This window comes from Scomber scombrus, chromosome 21, assembly GCF_963691925.1.
Source record: "Scomber scombrus chromosome 21, fScoSco1.1, whole genome shotgun sequence".
NCBI classification, from domain to species: domain Eukaryota; kingdom Metazoa; phylum Chordata; class Actinopteri; order Scombriformes; family Scombridae; genus Scomber; species Scomber scombrus.
The window spans coordinates 8503114-8525062 of NC_084990.1; the positions used below are offsets into that span (position 1 = coordinate 8503114).

Below are 21949 nucleotides of genomic sequence, written 5' to 3' on the forward strand. Positions count from 1 at the left end.
ATTTTAACGGTTACATCACTTGATCTTGCTTCGGATTCATTTAAAACTGCAGGTTTTTGCTACCAACTTTAAACTTTTGATTCAAATCATTATGTCATATGCAATAAGTAACTGGTATTTATTGCAGCCGTTGCTTCTATGTGTAGGTTGAGAGGAACCATATGTGAGCTCCTTTGCCTCAGAAGAAAATGAAACTAGCACCTAAGGCAGGATGATCATTATCATGATATACAAACTGATACACTGATATACTATATGTTACAATGTATAGGCTTAATGTAAAATCAGGCATAAAATGATCATACTGATCATTTTTTCAAACAACAGACGTGCAGATTACATCACATACAATAATACAGTTTTGCTAAAATTTGATACATGATTGTATATATGATATGATAACAAAAACAACATTTAATCATCATCCAGCTCCAGCTTCAGCTCCTGTGGTTGAATATGAAACATTGTTTTAGGCCTATGTTGCATTCTTGCCTTTTGAGTCTGCATATGAAGAGAAATTAGTAAGATTAGTAAGACCAATTACAAAATTATTACCAGTTAAATAGATGCCTTACTGATATTCTCTCTAGAACTCTAGTGATAAAATCAATTCAAGTCAATTTTAAGTAAAGAAAACAGAATATTTACTATATGACTGTGTACAATACTTTCCTTCAGTGACCATTAAACATACAGTAGTGCAATATTGTTTTGTAGGCCTATATCTTGTACCCATAGATGGCAGTGTGTCCATTAGTGTCCAGCATGGCCTCTGTGTGTCTACTTGTCTGTAATGGTGTGAGGAGAAGCAGACGACCACTGACAGGCCTCCGTAATGTAGATTTACAGTAATGGCCTGCAAGGAAATGAGATGTACACTGTTAAATAGTTTGGAAAGACATCTTGCTCCGCTCTGCCGTGCGCTGACCTCGCTCACCGAGCCGGCGGAACAGATCATTGATTTGATAAAGGCTTTGACTAATGATACTAGTGGAGAAGTGGGAAGAGAGGACAAAGAGGAAAAACTGGGCTGTCACAGTCTGTATGTCTTCTTCATCTCTGCTCTTTTCTTCTTCTTTTTTTCCAAGACGTGGGATGAAGTGATCTGCACCTGTCGATAAGGCCGCGGCTGCAGTGGGGTGGTACATTAATGAGCGCCACCTTGACACACGTTCACATGCTTTCTCCTCTGCCACCTTTTTCCTTTGTCCCTTTACCTGGGGACTGAATGTACTCTGTAATGGTGAAGCTGAAGTGGAAAATTTCAATAAAGTTAAAGCTGCTACAATGAATATTTGAACAGTAAGAAAAGATAAAGTGTGTGATGTGAAAGGGGTCGCTCTGAGTGACTAACCTACAGAGAATCATCACCAAAGTCAACTTCAGCTGTGATAAACCTGCTGTACTGTAAGCTAACAGCTAGCTAGTGAACATAGTGGAGCATTTAGCAGCTAAAGAGTCAAATATTTTAGCTAAAACTGGTGTGAATATTCAATTTACATTTGTCAGGCGGACACAAACAAGTTTTAAATGATTGCTAATGTTGGACTGTTTCTGCTCAACGTTTAAATAAGCAGCAGTGTGCTAACAAGTTTGCTATATTAACTTTAGAAGGTGATAATATGTCAATGTTGCATTTACAGCTTGTTTCCGCTGCCCCCTAGTGGCCAAAAACTGAAGTTAAACCTGCAGTTTGCTTCTCTGTGGCAGTGATCTGTTTTATTTTAAATAGCTGTTCATATTTTATCCTTTTAGCACACAAGTCCTATGTCTGGCAACCTTTCGACAGGTCACTGGAAACTGGAATGGATCATAAGAAAGAAAGAATCAGATTATTTATTAGCATATATTTGTGTAAGTGTGTGTGTCCTCTAGACTGGATGTGATGATTTGTATTTCCGCTGTGAGCCCTACCCTGGCCTCTTCTTTTCTTAGAGAGAGAGAGAGAGAGAGAGAGAGAGAGAGAGAGAGAGAGAGAGAGAGAGAGAGAGAGAGAGAGAGAGAGAGAGAGAGAGTGAGAGATGAGAGAGAGAGAGAGAGAGAGAGAGAGAGAGAGAGAGAGAGAGAGAATCACTGATCATGACACATTCATAATAGCCCACTGATAGCATCAGAATCAAAGACTTTGCTGATCCTAATATCAACCTCACTCTCTCTTTCTCTCTCTCTCTCTGTCTCCTATTTTTTCATTACCTCTCATTCTTGGGCTAATTCTCTCTCTCTCTCTCTCTCTCTCTCTCTCTCTCATCCTCTCATTCTCTCATTCTGTCACTCTCAGTAGCCTCCCTCTGTCATTCCTCTGGCTTCCCCTCAGCTCTAAAATAGGAAATGTCTAAATTACACTTGCTAATAGGTTGCAGCAGCGCAGTCTAGCCCCTCCCTCCCTCCCTCCCTCCCTCCCTCTCTCTGTCTTCCTCTTTTTAATTTAGCGTTCGGGACAGAACACATTTCATGTGATACTAAATGAAAGGATTGTTCTTATCAACTCATGAAAGAAGAAACTCCTCTCCTCTCTTCTCCTCTGTCCTCCAGATGGGAACATCAATTCTTAATGCTCATTCTGCCACGCTGGTACCCGTCTCCCCCTCAGGCGTACAAAAACCAGCACAGGGGCACTGTCTCCAAGACTCAGTATCTCACTTCCCTGTTCTGTAACACCTACAAGAAGATAGTCTCCTCTTTTGGAGTAAACGCTCCTAAGCGCTCCTAAGACACCAGAACCAAATCCTCATTTAAAGTGCTTCATGCAGTACTAAGACATTAACAGATCATTAACATATTCATTTGAGGTATGTCAATGAGTTCTCTCTATAAATGAGACAATGGGCGTCATGCAAGAAGCACTCAGATGAAGAGATTTTTTCTTCAGATTGTTGTACAAGAGATAGAAGAACATAAATTTTCTTGTAGAATTTTCTCTGATGGTATAAACGAAATAACGGTCCAGACCTGTCGTACACGTCTCTGCCTTTATTCAAGCATGGTTGCTCATTTACTGAAAGTTCTTTTTTTTCAGATTTTCAGAGTTTTATTGGCATATTTTGATGCAACAGCTTGTGCATTTCAGTGTTTTTTGGAAACTTTTCTCTCTTCAACATCTGTGTCTCTCTGCAGGCCTCTGTCTATCATCTGTCTGTGTTGCAGCTGACAGTGTAACATCACCTGCAGACTGTAATATTCTCCTGTACTATCTCTGTGACTGTCACATGACCGCCTCCCATCACAGAGCTTTAGAAAGATGTTTTTAAGTATCTAACGTCACGTCGAAGCATTCCCTCATTATTTCTGTTCCAGTGCAGAGCTGCTCTGATGACACATCGTTGGCAGCTGGATTCACACTTTTCAAATTGTTTCAGGTCTACTACTGACACTCCTAAATTTGTTATGTTTTTATCGACCGATTCTTCTTAAGCAGGACTTTAAGCTGTGCAGTGTTTTTACTCTTTAGGAACTTATTTGTGAATGAAACTCGCCCACAAACGGAGCAGAACATGGAGCTTGTATGGTCATTTTAGGGCTGTCGATTAGACTAACAATCACATTTGACGAATATGCGTATACTAGTGAACAGGTGGCATTCTTCAGGCTGAAACAAACGATTTACAATATTTTTTTTCAGGCGGGTAAGAGAATTTTCTGAATCCAACTTGGAACACTAATAACCTAAACAAGACTTTTAGGATATAAATATGAAAATGTTCTTGCACAATGCCCAATGACGGAGAGGACTGGCAGCCTCTTTGGCCCTTTAGTGTGGCTCTGATTTTGTAGAAGCGTAGCTTCATTGCAGAGAGAGAGAGAGGAGGGAAAGCAGGAGGATTATTTTTTGACACAAAATAAAAAGCACAGTTTGTCCAGAACAAATGGAAATAGAAGTGTGTGTTGCCCTGCCATGTTTATCCAACCTCTCTTTGTTTTGTTGTTTTTGAAATACAGTCATAAAGAACATGTCACTTGAGCAAAATTGGAGCTCTGACTAATGCTTTATTTTCAGTGAAGAGCACCTTAACTCCAAGTGAGTTTTTACCAACCTCTAGTGGTTTGATGCCTCACCTTGCTGCAATAAGCACAGATGGGTGTGTCAGTACTCTGTGACACTGTTTCTGGGCATGATTACCAACCATAAAGATGACTTTATCAGTTTTGTTTTGGATGAATTGGTGAATTATTTAGTCTTAAAGATGTCAACCAATTTCTGGATCCCTAAGTAATCATTATCTCCTAAAACACACCAAACCTAAACAATGGAGTGGAGTTCATGAAATGTAAGGAAACTTGCATTGAAAATTTGAGTTGTATCCAGGAAATCTTTAGTATTTTCAATTGATATATGATCATTGCAGGGCGGCTGTGGACCAAGAGGTAGAGCGGTCGTCCACCAATCGGAAGATTGGCGGTTCGATTCCCAGCTCCTCCAGTCTGCATGTCGATGTGTCTTTGGGCAAGATACTTAACCCTGAATTGCTCCCGATGGCTGCACCAATGGTGAATTGGATAGCTTCCATCTGATGAGCAGAGGCGTGGTAGCCCCTGCCATCAGTATATGAATGGGTGAATGTGACATGTAGTGTAAAAGCACTTTGAGTGGTCAAAAAGACTAGAAAAGCACTATGTAAGTAAAGTCCATTTACCATTTACCATTGATTAACTAATCAGTTGATTAACTCATTTCAGCATTACTAAGAATACCGTTAAATGAGTAATTGCCATCTCTGCCATAATGATAAGTTTAAACAACAAAAACCAAACTACTTTGACACATAATCAGTCATTTTTCAAACAAAAATACCAAAATGAGTCTGGTTTCCACTTCAAATAGCTTCAAATGTGACTATTTCTATGACAGTAAACTAAATATCTTTGTGTTCTGTACCATATGTTGAATCAAACATGACATTTCGACTTAAACTCCAGGGTACTGTAATGAACATCTTAGAAGTAGCTCTAGTACAGATATAACACATTTGGCCAGTCATGTCTTTTCCTTGCTACATTATTCATTATTTTCCACCAACTATTTTTTGGGTCTCACAAATGTAGTTCAGGGTATTTTCTGTCAAAGCGGCGGCGGAGTCAGTGGAACACAGTCGACGCTGTTACCTCAGTGCGTACTTGTGCGGCGATCCATGTCAGCCAGGATAAGGATAGCGAGATGTGCTCATTTAATATTATGGCTTCACGCAGGCTTTTAAGTGGATGAAGAAGTCGGAAGTAATACACCTGTAAATGTCAAGGCCTGATGTTTTTCCTGCCATAGTCATGTATAGCATTTGTTTGCACTTTTATCCATTTTTCTTCTGTCTACACAGTGTTGCTTTTGGCAGAAAGGAGGAGAATCATACATGCTGTGCTGTTATTCTGACATTTAAGTATCTCCTCTGCCCTGAAGTCAACCTTTGCATTCCTTTCCCATCCTACAAGTGTTTTAACCTTTATTTCACAAGGACCGGCTGACTGAACAGACACTTTTTTTTCATATACTACATTTTAAAGCTCACATGATGATTCAGGATACTTTGACAGTACTTTTTGAGAGGTGAGATTGCCCCAGTCTGTTATTCCTAAATCTACATTCACAGGCTTCTTACAAAGTCTCTCAACTGCTTCTTGTACCTGCTGTCTAATTGTGGTTTCGGAGGTTTTGCTTCTGAGGCGTTACATAATGTCGGTTGTTAATAACATAACCCCTTTAACCTTTCTCATTAGCAATCAGTGTTAAATGGTGGTCGGTCAGTGGGCGGCTCATCCTTAACTGCTGCCTGAATGGCAAGAGCTGCAGCAAACGAATGGTCTGTGTGATTAAGCTGGATGTTAGCAGCGCAGTTGCCCTTTAACAGCACAGCGTCTATTAACACAATAACCAAAAAGCTATTAGATTGACTTTCCAAAATGGCAGTTAATTACTGCAGCAATGCTCCTTCTCTGCTCTGTATGCATGACTGGAAAGGTGAGAGAGAGAAAGAGAGAGATACTCAGGAGGGAGAGGCTGACGTAGCAACAAGAAAAGCTGATTCACTTTTAAGTGATTAGAAGAGAATTGAGCGCTGGGCTGATGCTGACGTCGCCAGCGGTTTTCGCCGTAGCCTCGTCAGCCGGGAAACCAGCTGTTCTGATGTCACAGGGAACCAAACATCAGATTACAGCTTGTCATCTGATGCAGTTCACTAAATCTTTCTTTTTCATACCCACCGACTAGATTTATCACCTCTGGCTGTCTTTCACAGGCATCGCTAACACTGCTGGGGGAAATTTGCACGTCTAATCTCACCCATTAAATTTTGTTGTCACAATTTTGTATGGTTTTACAGACATTGCTAGTCCTTTTTTTCACACATAAGAGCCGTATCGACTGAAACATAATTTCTTCTGGGACTAGACTTTCTTTGATCTACAGTACATCTGTCCAGCCACACATTACAAGATTAACATTGGGGATACTGCATCTGTTCTTTCAGACGAACGCTGAAGAACAAAAGCGTAAGATCTTTGTGGATTTGAAAGTAAACTTCACCAAGCATCTCTTCTCATAAAATTCCTTTGAGAGTTTGAGGCTTAAAAGTGTTTGACCAGATTTGTTGTGCACACATCTGTCTTCATCTTCTGTCTCCTGTTATTACAAAGCGAGGGCCAGATCGACAGACATAGATTGAACCCGATTTTTGAAATTTCTATTGAGTTCTCCATGAATGTGACTTAAAGATCCCCATCAGACATGTTTTAAGATGTTGTATATAGGCCTAAAACATTCTGCTTTGAATAAAAACATGTGTTTAATACTGTTTTCCCACAAAAAAAACTTTCATTATCTCATTAAAATCCTTGGAATTACATCTACTCTAGATATTTTCTCTCCGGAATCTATTAATATTCAAAAGTTTTTCATTTCAAAAGTTTAACTGCTGGACGCAAGATGTCTCTTACTTCACTGACAGTTACATTCTCAGTGTTTGTGCATTTCTTCGAGTTCAAAGAAACTTTCCTTCTTCAGCAGATGAATGTGAAAACAGCCCTCTACTATCAAACTCTGAAACAGTTTTTGAGTGGATTTGGACATTACATTTCTTAACCTGACTTTTCTAGCTGAAAATATTTTGCTTACAGGACACGTCTGTCTGCATGCTTGTCAGTCTGGAGCCCAGTCTATTTGTTTGTCAAGAGAGAAGAAGTACATAGCTTTTAAAGAAAATGATGAAAAAAAACCCCACTCTCCATGCATATTAAAGGTATTTACTCTCTCAAGATGTTTTGGTTGCATCCTCTGAGGAAGAGGAAGAGCACTCTTAGGAGCACTCTGGAGTGAAGAATAAATGATCTCAGGGCATTGCCAGGTGTCTGTGTGCATTTATGTGAAGCCATATACAAATTGTGGATTCTGCTACTTTGAGATAAAGACGGTACTGTAAACATGACAGGTAGCATAAGCCAAGAAAATCTCATATTGTCATGGAAACAAACAAGATAATAAGCTTTGTCTTTCCTTTGGCCCGTGAAGATTGGTGAAGATGGGATGACCAATCTTTATGGTTGGTAATCAAGATTGGTCATCGCATCACAAGTGGACGTCTAAATAAATAGGTGAATGCTCTGTTAAGACTTTGATGATGCAATGGGATCTGATAACAAAAAAACACATTCAGGTAGTCCTGGCTGTGTATGTCCACATATAGTAGTAGTAGTAGTCTCAACAGAAGTGTGTCACTGACCTCAATGAAGGTTCACACACATCCTTTTAAATCTGACTGCCTGCCACTGTTACTCAGAGCTCTTAACTCGGTTTTATTATCCAACACAAACTAATTGGGAAGTCCCCAGATTAAACAGATTCTTTACTGCCCAGATCACTTTATAGAAGCTGGAAATTGCTCTTTTAGGACAAAGGCGTTTATTAATTAATGAACTAATGTGGCCACAGTCTACATAAATGGAGCATTACTGTGATATCAACTGTTGTTGCATCACAAGGCGATGCCATCCAGCATGGAGCTGCTAAGGCCAGTCATATACATGCAAGCACATGTTTCTGCTATTTACCTCGTGATCATCATGATAAAAGATACAACAGTTGCAGCCATGATAACTTTGCAGACTTGTAAAAGTCTTTGAATGTCTAGTCTGTATCTCCAACTGGACTTCCTTGATTGTATTTCATTGTCTCATCGGTATCTTTAAGAACAAAGACCTTGTATTGTTTGAACACAGGGCGGTTTTCAGACTGAATGCAGTCTAACACACATTGGCAGCATTACATAGACGTCTGTAGGACAAAGTGGTCATAACAGACAGTGTATGAAGTCATCAGGACTACAAACCTGGATTGTGTTGGGTTTTTGGGGATTTGGGATTTGCAACAAGATCTCAAATCTGTAGCTTGGACAAGGTATCAATAAACCAAATGGACATCTACCATCACTGAGCTAATATCAATGACAACTAAAGAAAAAAAGGTTTGACGTATCAATCCAACTTCTACTTCAAGACCCTGAATTACATTCTTGGTCCTTTTGTGGTCTTGCATTCTCAACAACAAAGGTCTACAATCTTAGACTTTAATATGCATGGGGAGAAGACTATATCTCCTTCTCTGACCGTAGTTTCTGAATGAATGAATGGTATAGATCTATTTCATATTGTAGTGGTTTTGGTTTGGCACAAGCTCAGTTTGTTCCTGACCTGTTTAGACCAGCAGTGCATTATGTCACCTACATGTGAACCTGCGTGCATTTATATGCAAGCATATACAATATTTCCTGCATTAGTAAACATAAATGGCTGCATGCTGCGTTATGTGAGTGCTTTTGTCAGTCGCTTAAATGGCTGCACATTGTGTTTGTGATTCACTTTGTAAGTAAATGGATGGAACACAGCGTACGTGAGTATTGTTTCAAGCAAACTGGTTCATGTGTCTCATGTGATGGTTCTGTAAATGTGTGAATTTTGCCATGCATGAGCGTCGGAGTGTGCGAGCGCTCTGTGAATGCTTAATAACTATTTTAATAGGTTGCAGCAGATTGAGCTGTGATGTTTTCCAGCTGAGACATTTTTGGGTCAGAGTTTTTTTTTTCCTTCCTTTTTTTCTAATAATTGCTTTGATCACAGGAATAATTAGGTTTTCTTCTTTTCCCCCCTGCTCAAAACCCACATAGGCACCTGCTCACACACATTTCTCTCAAATCCTTCATTGCACAGTGACACACCTTTTTAAAATATGCAGACAGGAGATGGAAAGATTGAAGTCCTACCTTCAGCTGTTTTTAAAAACGCACAAGAAAGCAAGTGAAGCACTCTAAGATTGAAGATTTAGCAGAAATTCAAACGTCTTGATGCACACAGTCGAGATAATGTGGATTTTAAACAAAACCTTTGCTGTTCCATGCATGGATAATAGCGATAATCACTCTTTTGAATCTCCTCCTATTTGTTGAACAGATCTGGGCGTGCTGTGCTCAAGGTGGAGACTCACAAAACCCAAATTCAATTGCAACACACCCTCCCGCCCACCTGCAGTGTTTATTTCCCCTTGAGTCTTTTTATCTTAGATCTACAATCATATCCAGTGAAGAAGTTGAATTTTCAAGTCTTTGGTTATTAAATAAGTTAATATGGAGTCGTGATCACTGAATAGCAGCAAAATGCAGCATTTAGGCAGCAAAAACAAATTTATAGATCTGTCTTTACTTCATTGTAATAACTTCATTTTCTATTGAGGTGCAGCAGCAGAAAGAAGCCATTTCTATCACTTTTTTTTTTTTTTAAAACAAGAAAAGTTTGGACCACCGTAGCGAAATGGCTTATTTTTTTGACACAAGTGAGATTCCCCCTGCCACTTAAGCCATCAAGGTACTAAACATGCACTGAATGAAGAAAGTTTTTCCACAGGTTTAATTTTGTGAAATGAGATTTTGCACGGGCCAGTTTTTTTTTTTTGGGGAGGAGCTGTTCTGTTTTATATTCTGCATATGTGTATGTGTGTATGTGTGTGAGCTTATGTAAATTTCACAGGGGTATGAAATCATATTTATGTGAAACGTGCTGGTGTGGATGTGTCTGTGCGTTTGCCTTATTGACGGTGACACATACGCACCATAATCCATTTATTGTTCTCATTCAGATTACGAGAACGTTTGCTTAAGCGCTTTACATGCCTTTACGTTTCCTATTAATATTTATCAAATCATTCCATTACACATAATTTGAATATTGATTGCCTTTCCTCTGCATCGGCAGCCAGCTTATCATTTCCATCATTTTGCTTTTGGGGCTCTCACCGTATTTCACGACGCTAGCACGTGGCTGCAATCCGTAACCTCGGCGAGTGTTCGTGTAACACTGAGAGGTGTGAACGCTAAACAAAAGGCTGAATGTTTCAGATTAGAGCAGATGATAAAATGAAAGTTTAATAATCCCCACAGGGAAAACTGGGTCACTGCAGAAGTGAAGAACAGAAGTCAAGAATAGAGCAAATGGAGACTTGAAGATAATAAGTCATTACAAGCAAAGAACATATTGTGCTGAGGGTAAAACACAGAATAAGTAAAGATAGGGCATAATTGTTGGCAGCAGCAGGTTAGAAACCAGTGATGTTCATTTATACAGAGCTTACACCATATGTTTAAAGCATATGTTCAAAGACTTAAACCATCTTTGTTATTGTATTCACAGATTGGTATATACTGTAGGTACATGTGACTCCGTCCTCCAGCTTGAACTGTGTAATGAAGCTGAAAAGCCGTAAGATAATTTAGTCTAAAAAATTGAACAAGTGTTGAATTCATATACCAGTTTACAGCTTGTTCAGGTCACAGTGATAGGTGGATGTGTGTTATGCTCTTGTCCAAACAATCATCCGCTGATTTGATCAGTAGTGAAGTAGACGGTGTTTGATTGCAGACTGAATCTCTCATTAGAACCTTTGCATAACATAATCAGATTGAATTGCCTTAGTCCTCATGAATGTGACGGGTGAACTTTATTGATCCTGGCAGCCAAATTGGGTCATCAGAGTAACAGTGATTTAAAGGTTTATGTTGGAGAACATAATAATGAAGTAAATGTCTGATTCTCTGATTTGTCGGTTTCTGAGATGTTCCTGGAAGCTTTGGAGTCTGGGAGATGCGATCGAGAAGACAAAAAGATTTTAAAGAATTATGCTCTTGATTTAATGATTTGTTATCTTGACTTAGTAATTTGTGTTATCGATTTAAATTTGTACACAGGGGCACTTGTGTGTAGCTTCTTAGTTTACAGTTCATGCTGACAACTTAGTATAAGGGTATACCTTGCACACATTGATTGGTTTAAAAGTAACTATTAGCTTGAACATTAGTTTTCAAAGATAGGAACCACTGTTATCCGTTTAAGATGAATTATTTATTGATAGATTATTAGTATTTTGTCAAATTGGTTGGTACAATTATTACTTTCTGCACCGTGGTTGTGCTACAAGCTGTTGGGAGAACACTAAGATATTATTACCATATGAAGTTCTTACGTTGAACCTGTTAGCAAATACTTACCTATCTATATTTCTGTCAGAATGGACGTCATGTCAAACAAGACAGTCATGTTTGTGATGAATTTATGTAAAATTAAGTTCTGTGCTGTAGGGAAGAAACAGCTGCCTGCCGTGTCTCGAAACAAGGTTGATGAGAGCTGTGAGAGTCAACCAAAGTTGTTGACAATAAAACCAAAAACATTGAAAGACACTCAAATGAGAGTCATTACAAAAGACTCCTTTCACGCTACAAACACACATTATTTTTCTTGATTAAAATGAAAATATTGATACATACAGCTTTAAAGAGACCTGTATAGGGTAGTGATTACCTTGCGAAATCATGTGAGAATCCATCTTGTCAGGCTTCTGTAGTGTGCTTTATATGCCAGTCTGCGTTGTGAATCCAGCGCCGTCACTGGACAGTGGTAAGATCGTAATCGATAGATGGTTTATCCAATTACCTGCCAAGTATTGTGTGAAAGTATGTGGCTTTTTTCAAACCGTTTCCATGGACTACTTCTTAGATGTTTCGGTGTAACAAACCATGTGGCGTGTCAGGTTGAGCTAGTGATAGTTTGAACAGAATGGTTAAAGTATTTCAATAGTGAAGGAAAATATCAAATGTGACACCACTTTGACATGTGTTTCTTACCGTTACAAATGTTAGCATGGGTTGTGGCCATGAATTGACGCCGTTATGTCTCCAGGTTCGATATTATGGATTTCTATTAAACAGAATTTGTTCACCCATTAATATTCCTTACCATCTGCCAATATCTGATTTTATTCTTCTTTATATCTCAGGTATTGAGCCGAATCTTTTGAGACATTGTTGTAAAAGGGAGAAGGTCAGCACCGAAGTACAGTCAAGTGTAATCATCCACACTGTAGCACTGTGACATTACCAGGGGGAAAAAAATTGCTTTCAGATTTCTGTTCAAAGGTTTGGGACATAATTTGACCCTGTGTGCTGTGTGAAAAAGGATATTTTGGGGCAGTAAAAAAAGTGGTTGCCTACTTTCAAACCGCTTTTCACCTTGCAGGGTTGGAAACTGGCTGCGCTTTGGTTGTGATGGTGATGGTGGATGGTAGGGGTTTTCTGTGATTGGTGCTATTCTGGACACTTCCAAGAACAGAGAGAGAGAGAAAAAAGGAGAAAAAACCTCGAAAAGCACTCTTGAAATGAAAGTAGAGCAATGCACACAAACAGCCAGATGGTTTCCAAATGATAGGCGCTTGTGTGTGTGTGTGTTTGTGTGAGCGCACTGCTCTTTTTACTGCAAATATGACTTGAAGGTTCAATTAAAACATTAGCAAGGTGCAGGGTTACTGTAATTTCATTTAATAATCCAAATCCTCTCCATTTGATGCCTTTGAACAGATTTCTTAGTATACTGAAGTTACTGTTCTTACACTTTAATGACTAATATATGTGTTTTTATGTATGATCAGGATATCAATAGTTCCTCACTGGTGATGATCAGCAGCTCGACACAGAGCTTGCTGATTGGAGCCATCAAGAGCGAGGCGAAAGGCAATTTCCACACTTCCTGCCTCACGTGTGTGTGTGTGTCTGTGTGTGTGCGTTTGTGCGTTTGTGTGAATGAAAGACTTGTCGCTCTCTCTGAGTCTGAGCTTCAGCTGTTTGTCCCGTATAATATGGAGCGAGCTCGCCTGGTCTCCTGTTCTCTCTTTTTCTTCCGCAATACACACACACACACACACACACACACACACACACACACACACACACACACACACACACACACACACACACACACACACACACACACACACACACACACCGATACAAAAAGGGCTCTGTTATCTGAAAGAGGGGAACGCGAGAAATGAACTATGGACGATTAGAAAATGAAGGAAGATTGTTTTTGATTAGCACTCGTTAATTAACTCAGCTGCTTGCCTGCCTACTCTCTAGCCAGCCCATCAACAATGTATGGCCTGACTGCATCATTACTTTAATTGTGTGTGTGTGTGTGTGTGTGTGTGAGTGTGAGAGGAATGCATGCTATAGTTCATATAGCAATCCACAGACATTTTTCTCTTTCTCGTGATTTTTGATCTTGTAGTTTTATAATGAAAAACGAATGAACCTTGAGCTCCAATTTGCTACGACGTCACACACCTTTTTGACGCTGCCGTGTGTGTGTGTGTGTGTATGAAAAATCGTTTTATGCATTTTTTTCATTAATATTCATGTTGGAAAGTGGCTGGCCTCCATAACATGCATGATTAGCGGCATGGGGGCCACAGTAGCACCACAGCGCAGCGAGCCGCCAAGTCGAATGATGAAATCGGCAATGAATGATGGATAAGCGGAAAGCACAAATTAAAGGAGAAATGAGAGAAAAAACAAAGGAGGAGAAGAAGGAGGAAGATTTCAAAGGTAAAGTAGGTGACGAGAGAAAGGATGAATGAAGGTTGCATAAATTAAAAAAAACAGTAGAGTACAGGAGTTTGTGAGCAAGACACACACACAAAAAAAAAAGACAAGAAAGAAGCCAAATCAATACTGCATAGAGGCTCAAACAAAACAAGGACATGTTTTTTAAGTGAACAAAGATGAAAGAAAGTTATGGGCACAAAAAACCAGAAAGAACAAAGGAAGGGAAGCAGGGAGCTGGGAGGGATGGAGCAATTTCAGAAGAAGATAAGATATGGAAGACGAGATTCACAAGAGCCGCAATTTCACAGTGGTGTGAGTGCCGCGGGTTTTTGTGCTGTTACGGCATTACAAGGAGCGCTTCACTTGATTGCGCATTAGACCTATTGTGGAGGGAGCCCCGCACATGTTTTATTTAGCAGGTCGGCCGCGGCATGCCGGAAACTCCTCGGCTGGAGCGGGGACGGACGTTTTGTTTGTTCTCGGGGGTCTCGGATGCAGAGCCAAGTCTCCTTACTGCTAATGGACGGAGCAGCATCAGTCAAGTGTGTCAGCCTCTGCCCCGCTCCTTCAACTACTGGCACCCGTGTCATTATCACCCGTCAAAGCTTCCACTTTGAGTTTAGTTTCTAGATTTCACAGCTACACATTATATCAGGAGGTTTCTGAGCTTTACATGAGGAGCGGTGCAGTGTGGGTTTCGTATGAACCGGCTGCCACACGTGATGCTCAGAAGGTCAAACTGAATTAAGCCGTCTCCTCTCGTCTCGCTCTGACCTCGTCCTCCGAGTCTCTGCTCGTCAACGTTCCACCCACCAGTTCCGTGGCGAAGCTCCCTCTTGATCTCTTGACCCGCAGACTACATGCAGGTTTGCAGCAGTTTGCCCTCGACACCCCCGGACCTGATAAATGAGAGACGCTCGGCTTCAAGAAAGCATTTTGTTCCGTAAAGCCGCGACGTTCATCAGGTCTGTGGTTCAGAATCACAATCACTGCATGTGCAAGTGAAAACAATAGAAATGTAGAGGATGCACTAAATGGAGAAGAAAAAAGGGAGAAAATCCCAATTATCTTGCACAAATACAAGTGCTGTACCTCCTGTCAATGCCCCATCTCTTTCAAGACAGATGGGACATTGAGCACCTTTTTATTGATCATGTGACCTCTTTCACAAATAGTAAAGATTCATTCGACACCTGCATTGTCTCGGTATTCTCAATATTGATGAACAGCTTTTGTTGTTTTTCTGCTTCCTTAGAAGTCTTTCACTGTACCTGCCGTCTCTGTCTCTCTCTTATATGAAAGCTTTTGTAGTCTGAGGGGAATCCATCCTGTTTGTACAGTAGACCAGGATCTATGTGTGATAGCCATCTTGCTGTCACTCTCACAGCTGTGTACCCCTGGGAGTCTGAAACAACACACAAGAAGAGATGGACTCTTTTAAAGGCTTAGACCGTTCGACATTGGGATTCAGCAATAAAGTGAGGGCTAGATATACAAAAGCTTTTCTACCTTTTTTTTTTTTTCATGTGCAAATAGTGCGCAACATGCGGTCTGTTTATTCCACTTGATTTATGACTATCAGTCAGAGTGCTGATGGGATTTACATGAGCCACAAGGACACTTGTTTCATGAGTAATATTTTCAGTAATAATAAGTCAAACCACAGCCAAAATATAAATGTTCTGTTGTCAAGATCCCTATGTTACTGTTTCTTCTCTGAACTTAGTGATTTTATAGAAATCCCGCAGCTAATGAGCTCCTCTTCCCTCACAGTGTGTGTCTCAGTCTCTGACGGCTGTCCAGAGCGCCGTCCACAAGCCGACTGTGTAATGAGCTACTCTCTTAGTAAATCAGATGTCGAATACACAAGCAAACACATTAAAAAAAACATTTCTTTACTTATTCCAACTTATTTGGCAGAGAATAAATGAACTTGCTAATGTTTTGATTAAAATTTACTCATTTTTTGCCAAATAAAATAGTCGGTTACAGGACAGTTTGAATATGGAAGCATAAGTACACGTCCAAGTGGATTTAAACCTTACTCACAAAGCCTTTCTGCCTCTAGAAGTGAAGGCAAGAAAACTTCATATTTGTTCATCAGCTGTGTCTGAACTGTAAAATAAATAAAGGGGTGGTTGGGGCTCAAGTGATAGACCTCCATGTCTAGCAGGTTTAGTGTTTTATTCCCAACGCCTCTTGACTCTTAACGGCCAGGCCAGCACCTGTGTGGTAGCTTTCCACTGTCTGTGTTTGTGTGTGTGTGTGTGTGTGTGTGTGTGTGTGTGTGTGAATGAATGCAAATTGCACAGCATTTTGGATAAAAATGTTACATAAATGCAGTGTTTTTACAAAAATCTATTGAATTAATCATTTGTATCTTAGAGCAGTTTTAAAATGTCAACGTGTGAAACATGGCCGACGCTAGTTCCAGCAAAACCATAACTTTGATGTACTGTTGTCTGCATGCCGCTTCGTTGAACATTCAGCCCAGTTTCTCCTCGATGTGGAGCCACTGGCCTGCATGTGTGTCTGCGTCTCGGTGGACCCCCTCACTAAACTGGCTCATTATCTCACACACTGTGATCATTAGAGAGACGTCCCGGGAGACACACACACTCAGGTGAAAACCCACGGGAGGCAGACTTTGGGGAACGGGACAGTGCGGCACACGCACGCACGCACGCACGCACGCACGTACACACACACACACACACACACAGAGGAATGCTGACGGTTATTCTTGCGCTACCAATTTGCCTCAAAAGGGTTTTTTTACCCCGTTAAGTTGGATTTCTGTTACCTGTCACATTGATAGGCTCTTAATAATGAAACATACACAGGGTACGTGGGCGAACCAGGGAGAGAGGCAGAGAGAGGGAGAGAGAGAGGTGGGGGGTGAATTAGAGAGAGGAGGGGACATTCACAGATGTTCCTGACTCTAGAAAATTGGGCAGACAGCTGGTCTGTAATAACAAAACTAACTGAGCAACACTCCCCAGCAGCTGTGTGTGTGTGTGTGTGTGTGTGTGTGTGTGTGTGTGTGTGTGTGTGTGTGTGTGTGTGTGTGTGTGTGTGTGTGTGTGTGTGTGTGTGTGTGTGTGTGTGTGTGTGTGTGTGTGTGGATATGTGTGTTTGTTTGCCATCTTTTTGCCATTGTTCCAATTTTTGTGTGTGTCTCCTTGGATTCTTCTCTCACTGTGTATATTCTTTTTAACTATGTATATATATTTTCATTTTGTGCATGTGTGTGCGCAGCAAGCGTGTGTGTGTGTGCATGGCATGCATGTGTGTACAGTAGTTTTCTAGGCTATTAGGCTGCTGACTGAGGTATACAGTACAGCGCTATTGGTGGGCCAAAGATAAGCTCGGGGATTGCTGTGCCGCTGGGCCCTTTGCAGGAGCCATGATAATGCTCTTCTGTCAGCTTCTGTGTGTGTGTATGTGTGTCTGTGTCTGTGTGAGCTCATGTGTACTTATAATTTTCTATACGTGCACGTAGTGCAGGTATTCCTCACGTAGTGGAGACATAAATCTGTTCCGTTTGTGTGTGTGTAACTTTCTTTTTTTTTTTTTTTGCTGTGCCAGTAATTGTAGGTTGCAGCTTTATAGAACTTTGACATTATGGTTTGAGTCCTGTGTATTTCTGTGCATGTATATATGTGTGTGTTTTAAGGTTTTTTTCCACTGTGTGGTATAAATTATCGCAAAAACAATTAGTTGATTGAAGGGGACATATAATGCTCATTTCCGGTTCTATGTTTTCATTCTGCTTGTCCATTAGAGTGACTTTGCATGATTCATTGTTCAAAAAACTTTTAACTAAAAAAAACAATCTAGCCCCTCAGTTCAGCCTGTGTCTTTACAGGCAGTTTTAGCTCCTGTCTCTTTATGGACCTCCCTCTGATGAGACTACTCTGTTCTGATTGGCCAGTTTTTAGAAAGCATGCTCAAGGCAACTGTATCAGAGTCATGTTAAGTTACCGCTGATGCAAACCAAACATTACCTGCTTAACTGCTTCATATTAGAAGCTTTTAAATGACTTTTTTGTCGCAGAGATTACTTCTACATATGTTTACCTCATTATTTGACACGTTGGCTGTTTTTAATATGAACATCCAATATTGTTACACTATATATGTGAAAATACAGTAAATCATAATAGATCCATTTAATTTATTAGTTGCTTCTAGTTTTGTTTTTTCCGTGAAGTCAAAAGTGAGGAGTTGCAGCTTTTCCTTATCTCATGTCATTACAAACGGAGTCCTATGAAATAAGTAATAACAAAGATGATCAGCAGCCTGAGCTGAAAAGTTTTACAGTGGATTGGATTGTCAGTCATGATGAGTCAGCAGCATCCTGGCGGTAACAGAAGTGTGTTTCATAAAAAGTGTACACACAAAATCCATGCAAACATCATTTCCCTCACCTAGATTGGTATTCATGAAAAAAGGATGTCCACACCTCACACATACTTCAGACCAGGCATGATATGATATAAGGTTGAGATGGAAAAATAATGATGAGATGGCATCTATATCGCTGTTTTTATTGTTAGCCAGCAGTGAGTGTAATTTTTCTATTTTTTATTTGTGCCCTTAACAAAGTGTAAATATCAATCAAAACCTGATATATAAACCAAATGTAGATGTTTTTTTGTGATTAGTTTCATATTTCTTTCATTAGCGGCATCATTTTATTTCCCTGTTATGTTCTTTTCATGTTATCTATTACTGTGAAGCTCTTTACTCATTACTGTGATTACTGTGTTATCAACACAAATACTAATGATGATTAAGGTATCAGTGCTGATAGTGGTTTACAAGTACATCTTGAATCAATGATGCATGTGCCATGAATAGTCACAGCTGTTCTGGCATTGTTGGAGAATCATGTTGATGGCAAAACTGGTAAAATTGCACTTTATCTTCTTTGCTCATCTCTTATTGTCAGGTCCAATGTGTGGTAGAGAAGGCAGATGATACACATATGAGTTATTATGGGAGAAGATTGCGTGTATGCAATTTTTGCAATCTGGGACTTGGAATGGTAAAATGAATTTTAGAAGTACAAATCATAAAAAGTCGGTGTTAATTAAGAAAGGTTTTTAATGAGTATTTGATCAAGATGTACTTATCAGTGGCAGCTATCATAAGAGCTTATCAGCTTTTTTAATCGCAAAAAAATGCTGTCTTTTTATTTCCTTTATGCATGAAGGATCATCTTTTATGAAAGGAAGGAATTGTCAATTTCTTGATTAAGCCATATTTAAGAGTTTCTGAGCTTCTCTTTTTCATACTCTGAATTGATTTCTCCTTCAAATCTTTCTTCAACCTCTTGATGATTTCCATCAAGCTCACTGAAATATTTTTTGGAGGTTAAAGGACATGATTCTTAGAAAAATTGCACCCAGTCCTAATCCACCCTTCTCTAAACAAGCACTGGTATGTTTTCCTTGATCGGGGCCACCCAGGTACCACCCTGGTACCGAGTGAACATCAACTGTTCCAAAGGTATAAAAGAAAGAAGTAACTATGGTCGACCGATTTCATCCATTAGTTCTTGTTTGTGTTCCAGTACCTGACTGTTATTCTCAGCCACTTTCCCCCTACAGTCCTATCTATTTGGAATTACAATGAGCTGACCGACTTCATCAATACCTGCCTCACTCTGTCTAGACATTCAAACACTTGCTGGGGGTTCACTCTTTATCTAATCACGGTCCAGCTGTACATTTTCTAAAGATCCTCCCCGAAGAGCCATCACCACAAGTTTATTTGCGCTCCGCTGAGCCTTCGGACATGCTGAACTTCTGTCTCTGTACTTTATTGTCCCTTTCTCTCTCTCTTTGTCTCTGCTCATATCTTCCCAATCTCTCTCTTCTAGCCTTAGTGTGTTTTTTCTAGGTGTTAGCTGTATGTGGCTGCAGTGAAATAACGGTGCTAATTTGCTTTTGTGGAAGTCAAAACACAATCCGTCTCCCAACCACCCCTCTGCAAATCTACAGAGCTCAGACTTTAGCTAAGTTCTGCTGTTCTTTGCTGAAGGAACCCGATTAGTTGATGTTTATGGGCTTAGAAGAGACGCTTTAGGCTCTGCTGTGATGACTTCAGCCGGTTAGCAAGCTACAGTAGTGCAAAAAAAACCAATAAGCGCCATCTGAGGAGAAAAACAGTAAAACAAGCAATGGTGGGAGAGGGGAAGTTAGTCATTTTGACAGAACAGTTGGAAGTTTTCTTAGAGACTGCTTACATTATTTTATAGTATATTCACAAACTAGAGTATTTGTGTGCTTATGCATCTTTCTGTGGGTGTGTGTTTGTGTGCATTTCCCTGCGTGACTGTATGTTCTTCTCTGTAATGTGCATGAGTCATATCTCTGTCGGAGTGTGACATTAATTAAATAAAATGGAGATTCATGGCTCTTGCTGGGCTGGTAATGTGAATATTATATAGATTTGCTGCTCCCTGTGTGTTGTTTTCTCTCCGCTAAAACAAAAGCATCAACCAACCGCAGGTGTCACAACTCGCTGCAGAAGATGACACAATGTGCATAATTGGCAGAAACTACTGTTTATAATTGGGCGTGAAAAAAGTTTTCCTTTGCAGTGTGTGCTTCTGACATGTCTCAGTTTCCGTACATCTGTGTAAATGCAGCTATGCTCTCGCTCTTTCTTTCTCTCTTGCAGCTCTGTCAGTGTTGCAGTCGAGTGAAGAACAGGCCCCTGTCCCTCAGAGTAAGTGCATGGGTGACATCGAAGAGCTGGCCGCCAGCTACGAACGCAAACTAATAGAGGTGAGAGCTGTCTCTAGTCATTCTTTACTACTGGATACTCATGAACGAAGTGACACAGTTCTGTGTTCCAGATGTTGATTTTTCCCGCTGGGTAACAAATTATTGTAAATTGCAGAATTGCACAATGTTTTACACATACCATCGGCAGCATATGCTTATTTACTTTCTAGACCTTGTTAGATAAGAAGATTGATACGACTCTGTCTAATAAATATGAAGCTGGAGCATCAGGTGATTAACTTAGCATTAGCTTAGCAAAGTCACAAAGTCTTGATTGAGTTGAGTTCAGCTGATTAAACAAAAAAAAACATTTTAATTAAAACAAAGCAAAACTGAATTGATAAATAATTGTAAAAAAGTTAACATTTTATTCAAATATAAAAATTCAAGGGAATTAAAGACAATTTGGACTGATAGGCAAAAGGTGGAAAGAGCTAGTCTCCGCTGGTTGCCCAGCAACCTCACAATATTGATAAGATTCCAGGAGGTTACTGGCTTTAGTAAGAAATAGTCTAGCACATAACCCGTGTTAAACCACAACATGTCGTTTTTACACTGTGTTTTTTGTACTAATTAAACAAACGAGATATAATGAAGGGAGATTTAGAGGAGCCAGGAGGTGCTTTTGTTCAGCTTTAGAAGGAACCAGGCTAGCTGTTTCTAGTCTTTATGCTAAGCTAAAGTGAATATGTGTAGTACCAAACTCTTCTTTTAAACCTCAATATTTATTTGTGAAATTATGTCAGCTTCATGTAATTACTATAAATTAATAAACCATGGTTTGCACACTTGCAGGTTGTCGTTCCACATAAACCCAGACTGCCTCTAGTTCCAAACAGGAAGTTGATTTTTCAGTCTTCAGTTTATCCTGTTTGCTTTACTGAGGAGTACAAACATGATTTTTTACTTCTGCACTTCATTCTTTGTATCATCTGCCAGCGCCAGAACCTCAAACAGCTTTAGCTGTGTTTGCTCGAGAAGAGTCAGGCAGTTCACTAGATTTCTGCCAAAGTCCCAGCTGCTGCCGCACAAATGTAACAGAAAAAGCTGGGGCCAATAATCTTGTTTGTTGACAGTAATTTAATTTCTGTGTGGTAATGATTTATTGATGTTACAGAAGCACTTGGAGCTTTGCATAGAGACATACCTGAATTGGTATTGAATTAGCAAGCCAAGTTAAAGAAAAGATGTTAGAGCATGTTATCAGGTTTTTGGTCAGTTGAGAGCTGTGCAGGGAAATGGAAAATGGAA

General features: G+C 39.9%; 1 protein-coding gene across 1 annotated transcript in view; it reads left to right on the forward strand.

Moving 5' to 3' along the window:
• The window catches only part of snx29 (sorting nexin 29), a 137891-nt gene that overhangs the window by 50568 nt on the left and 65374 nt on the right, over window positions 1–21949 (forward strand). The window contains exon 15 of the mRNA XM_062442326.1: window positions 20592–20698. Within this exon, the coding sequence (XP_062298310.1) occupies window positions 20592–20698 (107 nt within the window). The remainder of the gene's footprint in view (window positions 1–20591; window positions 20699–21949) is intronic.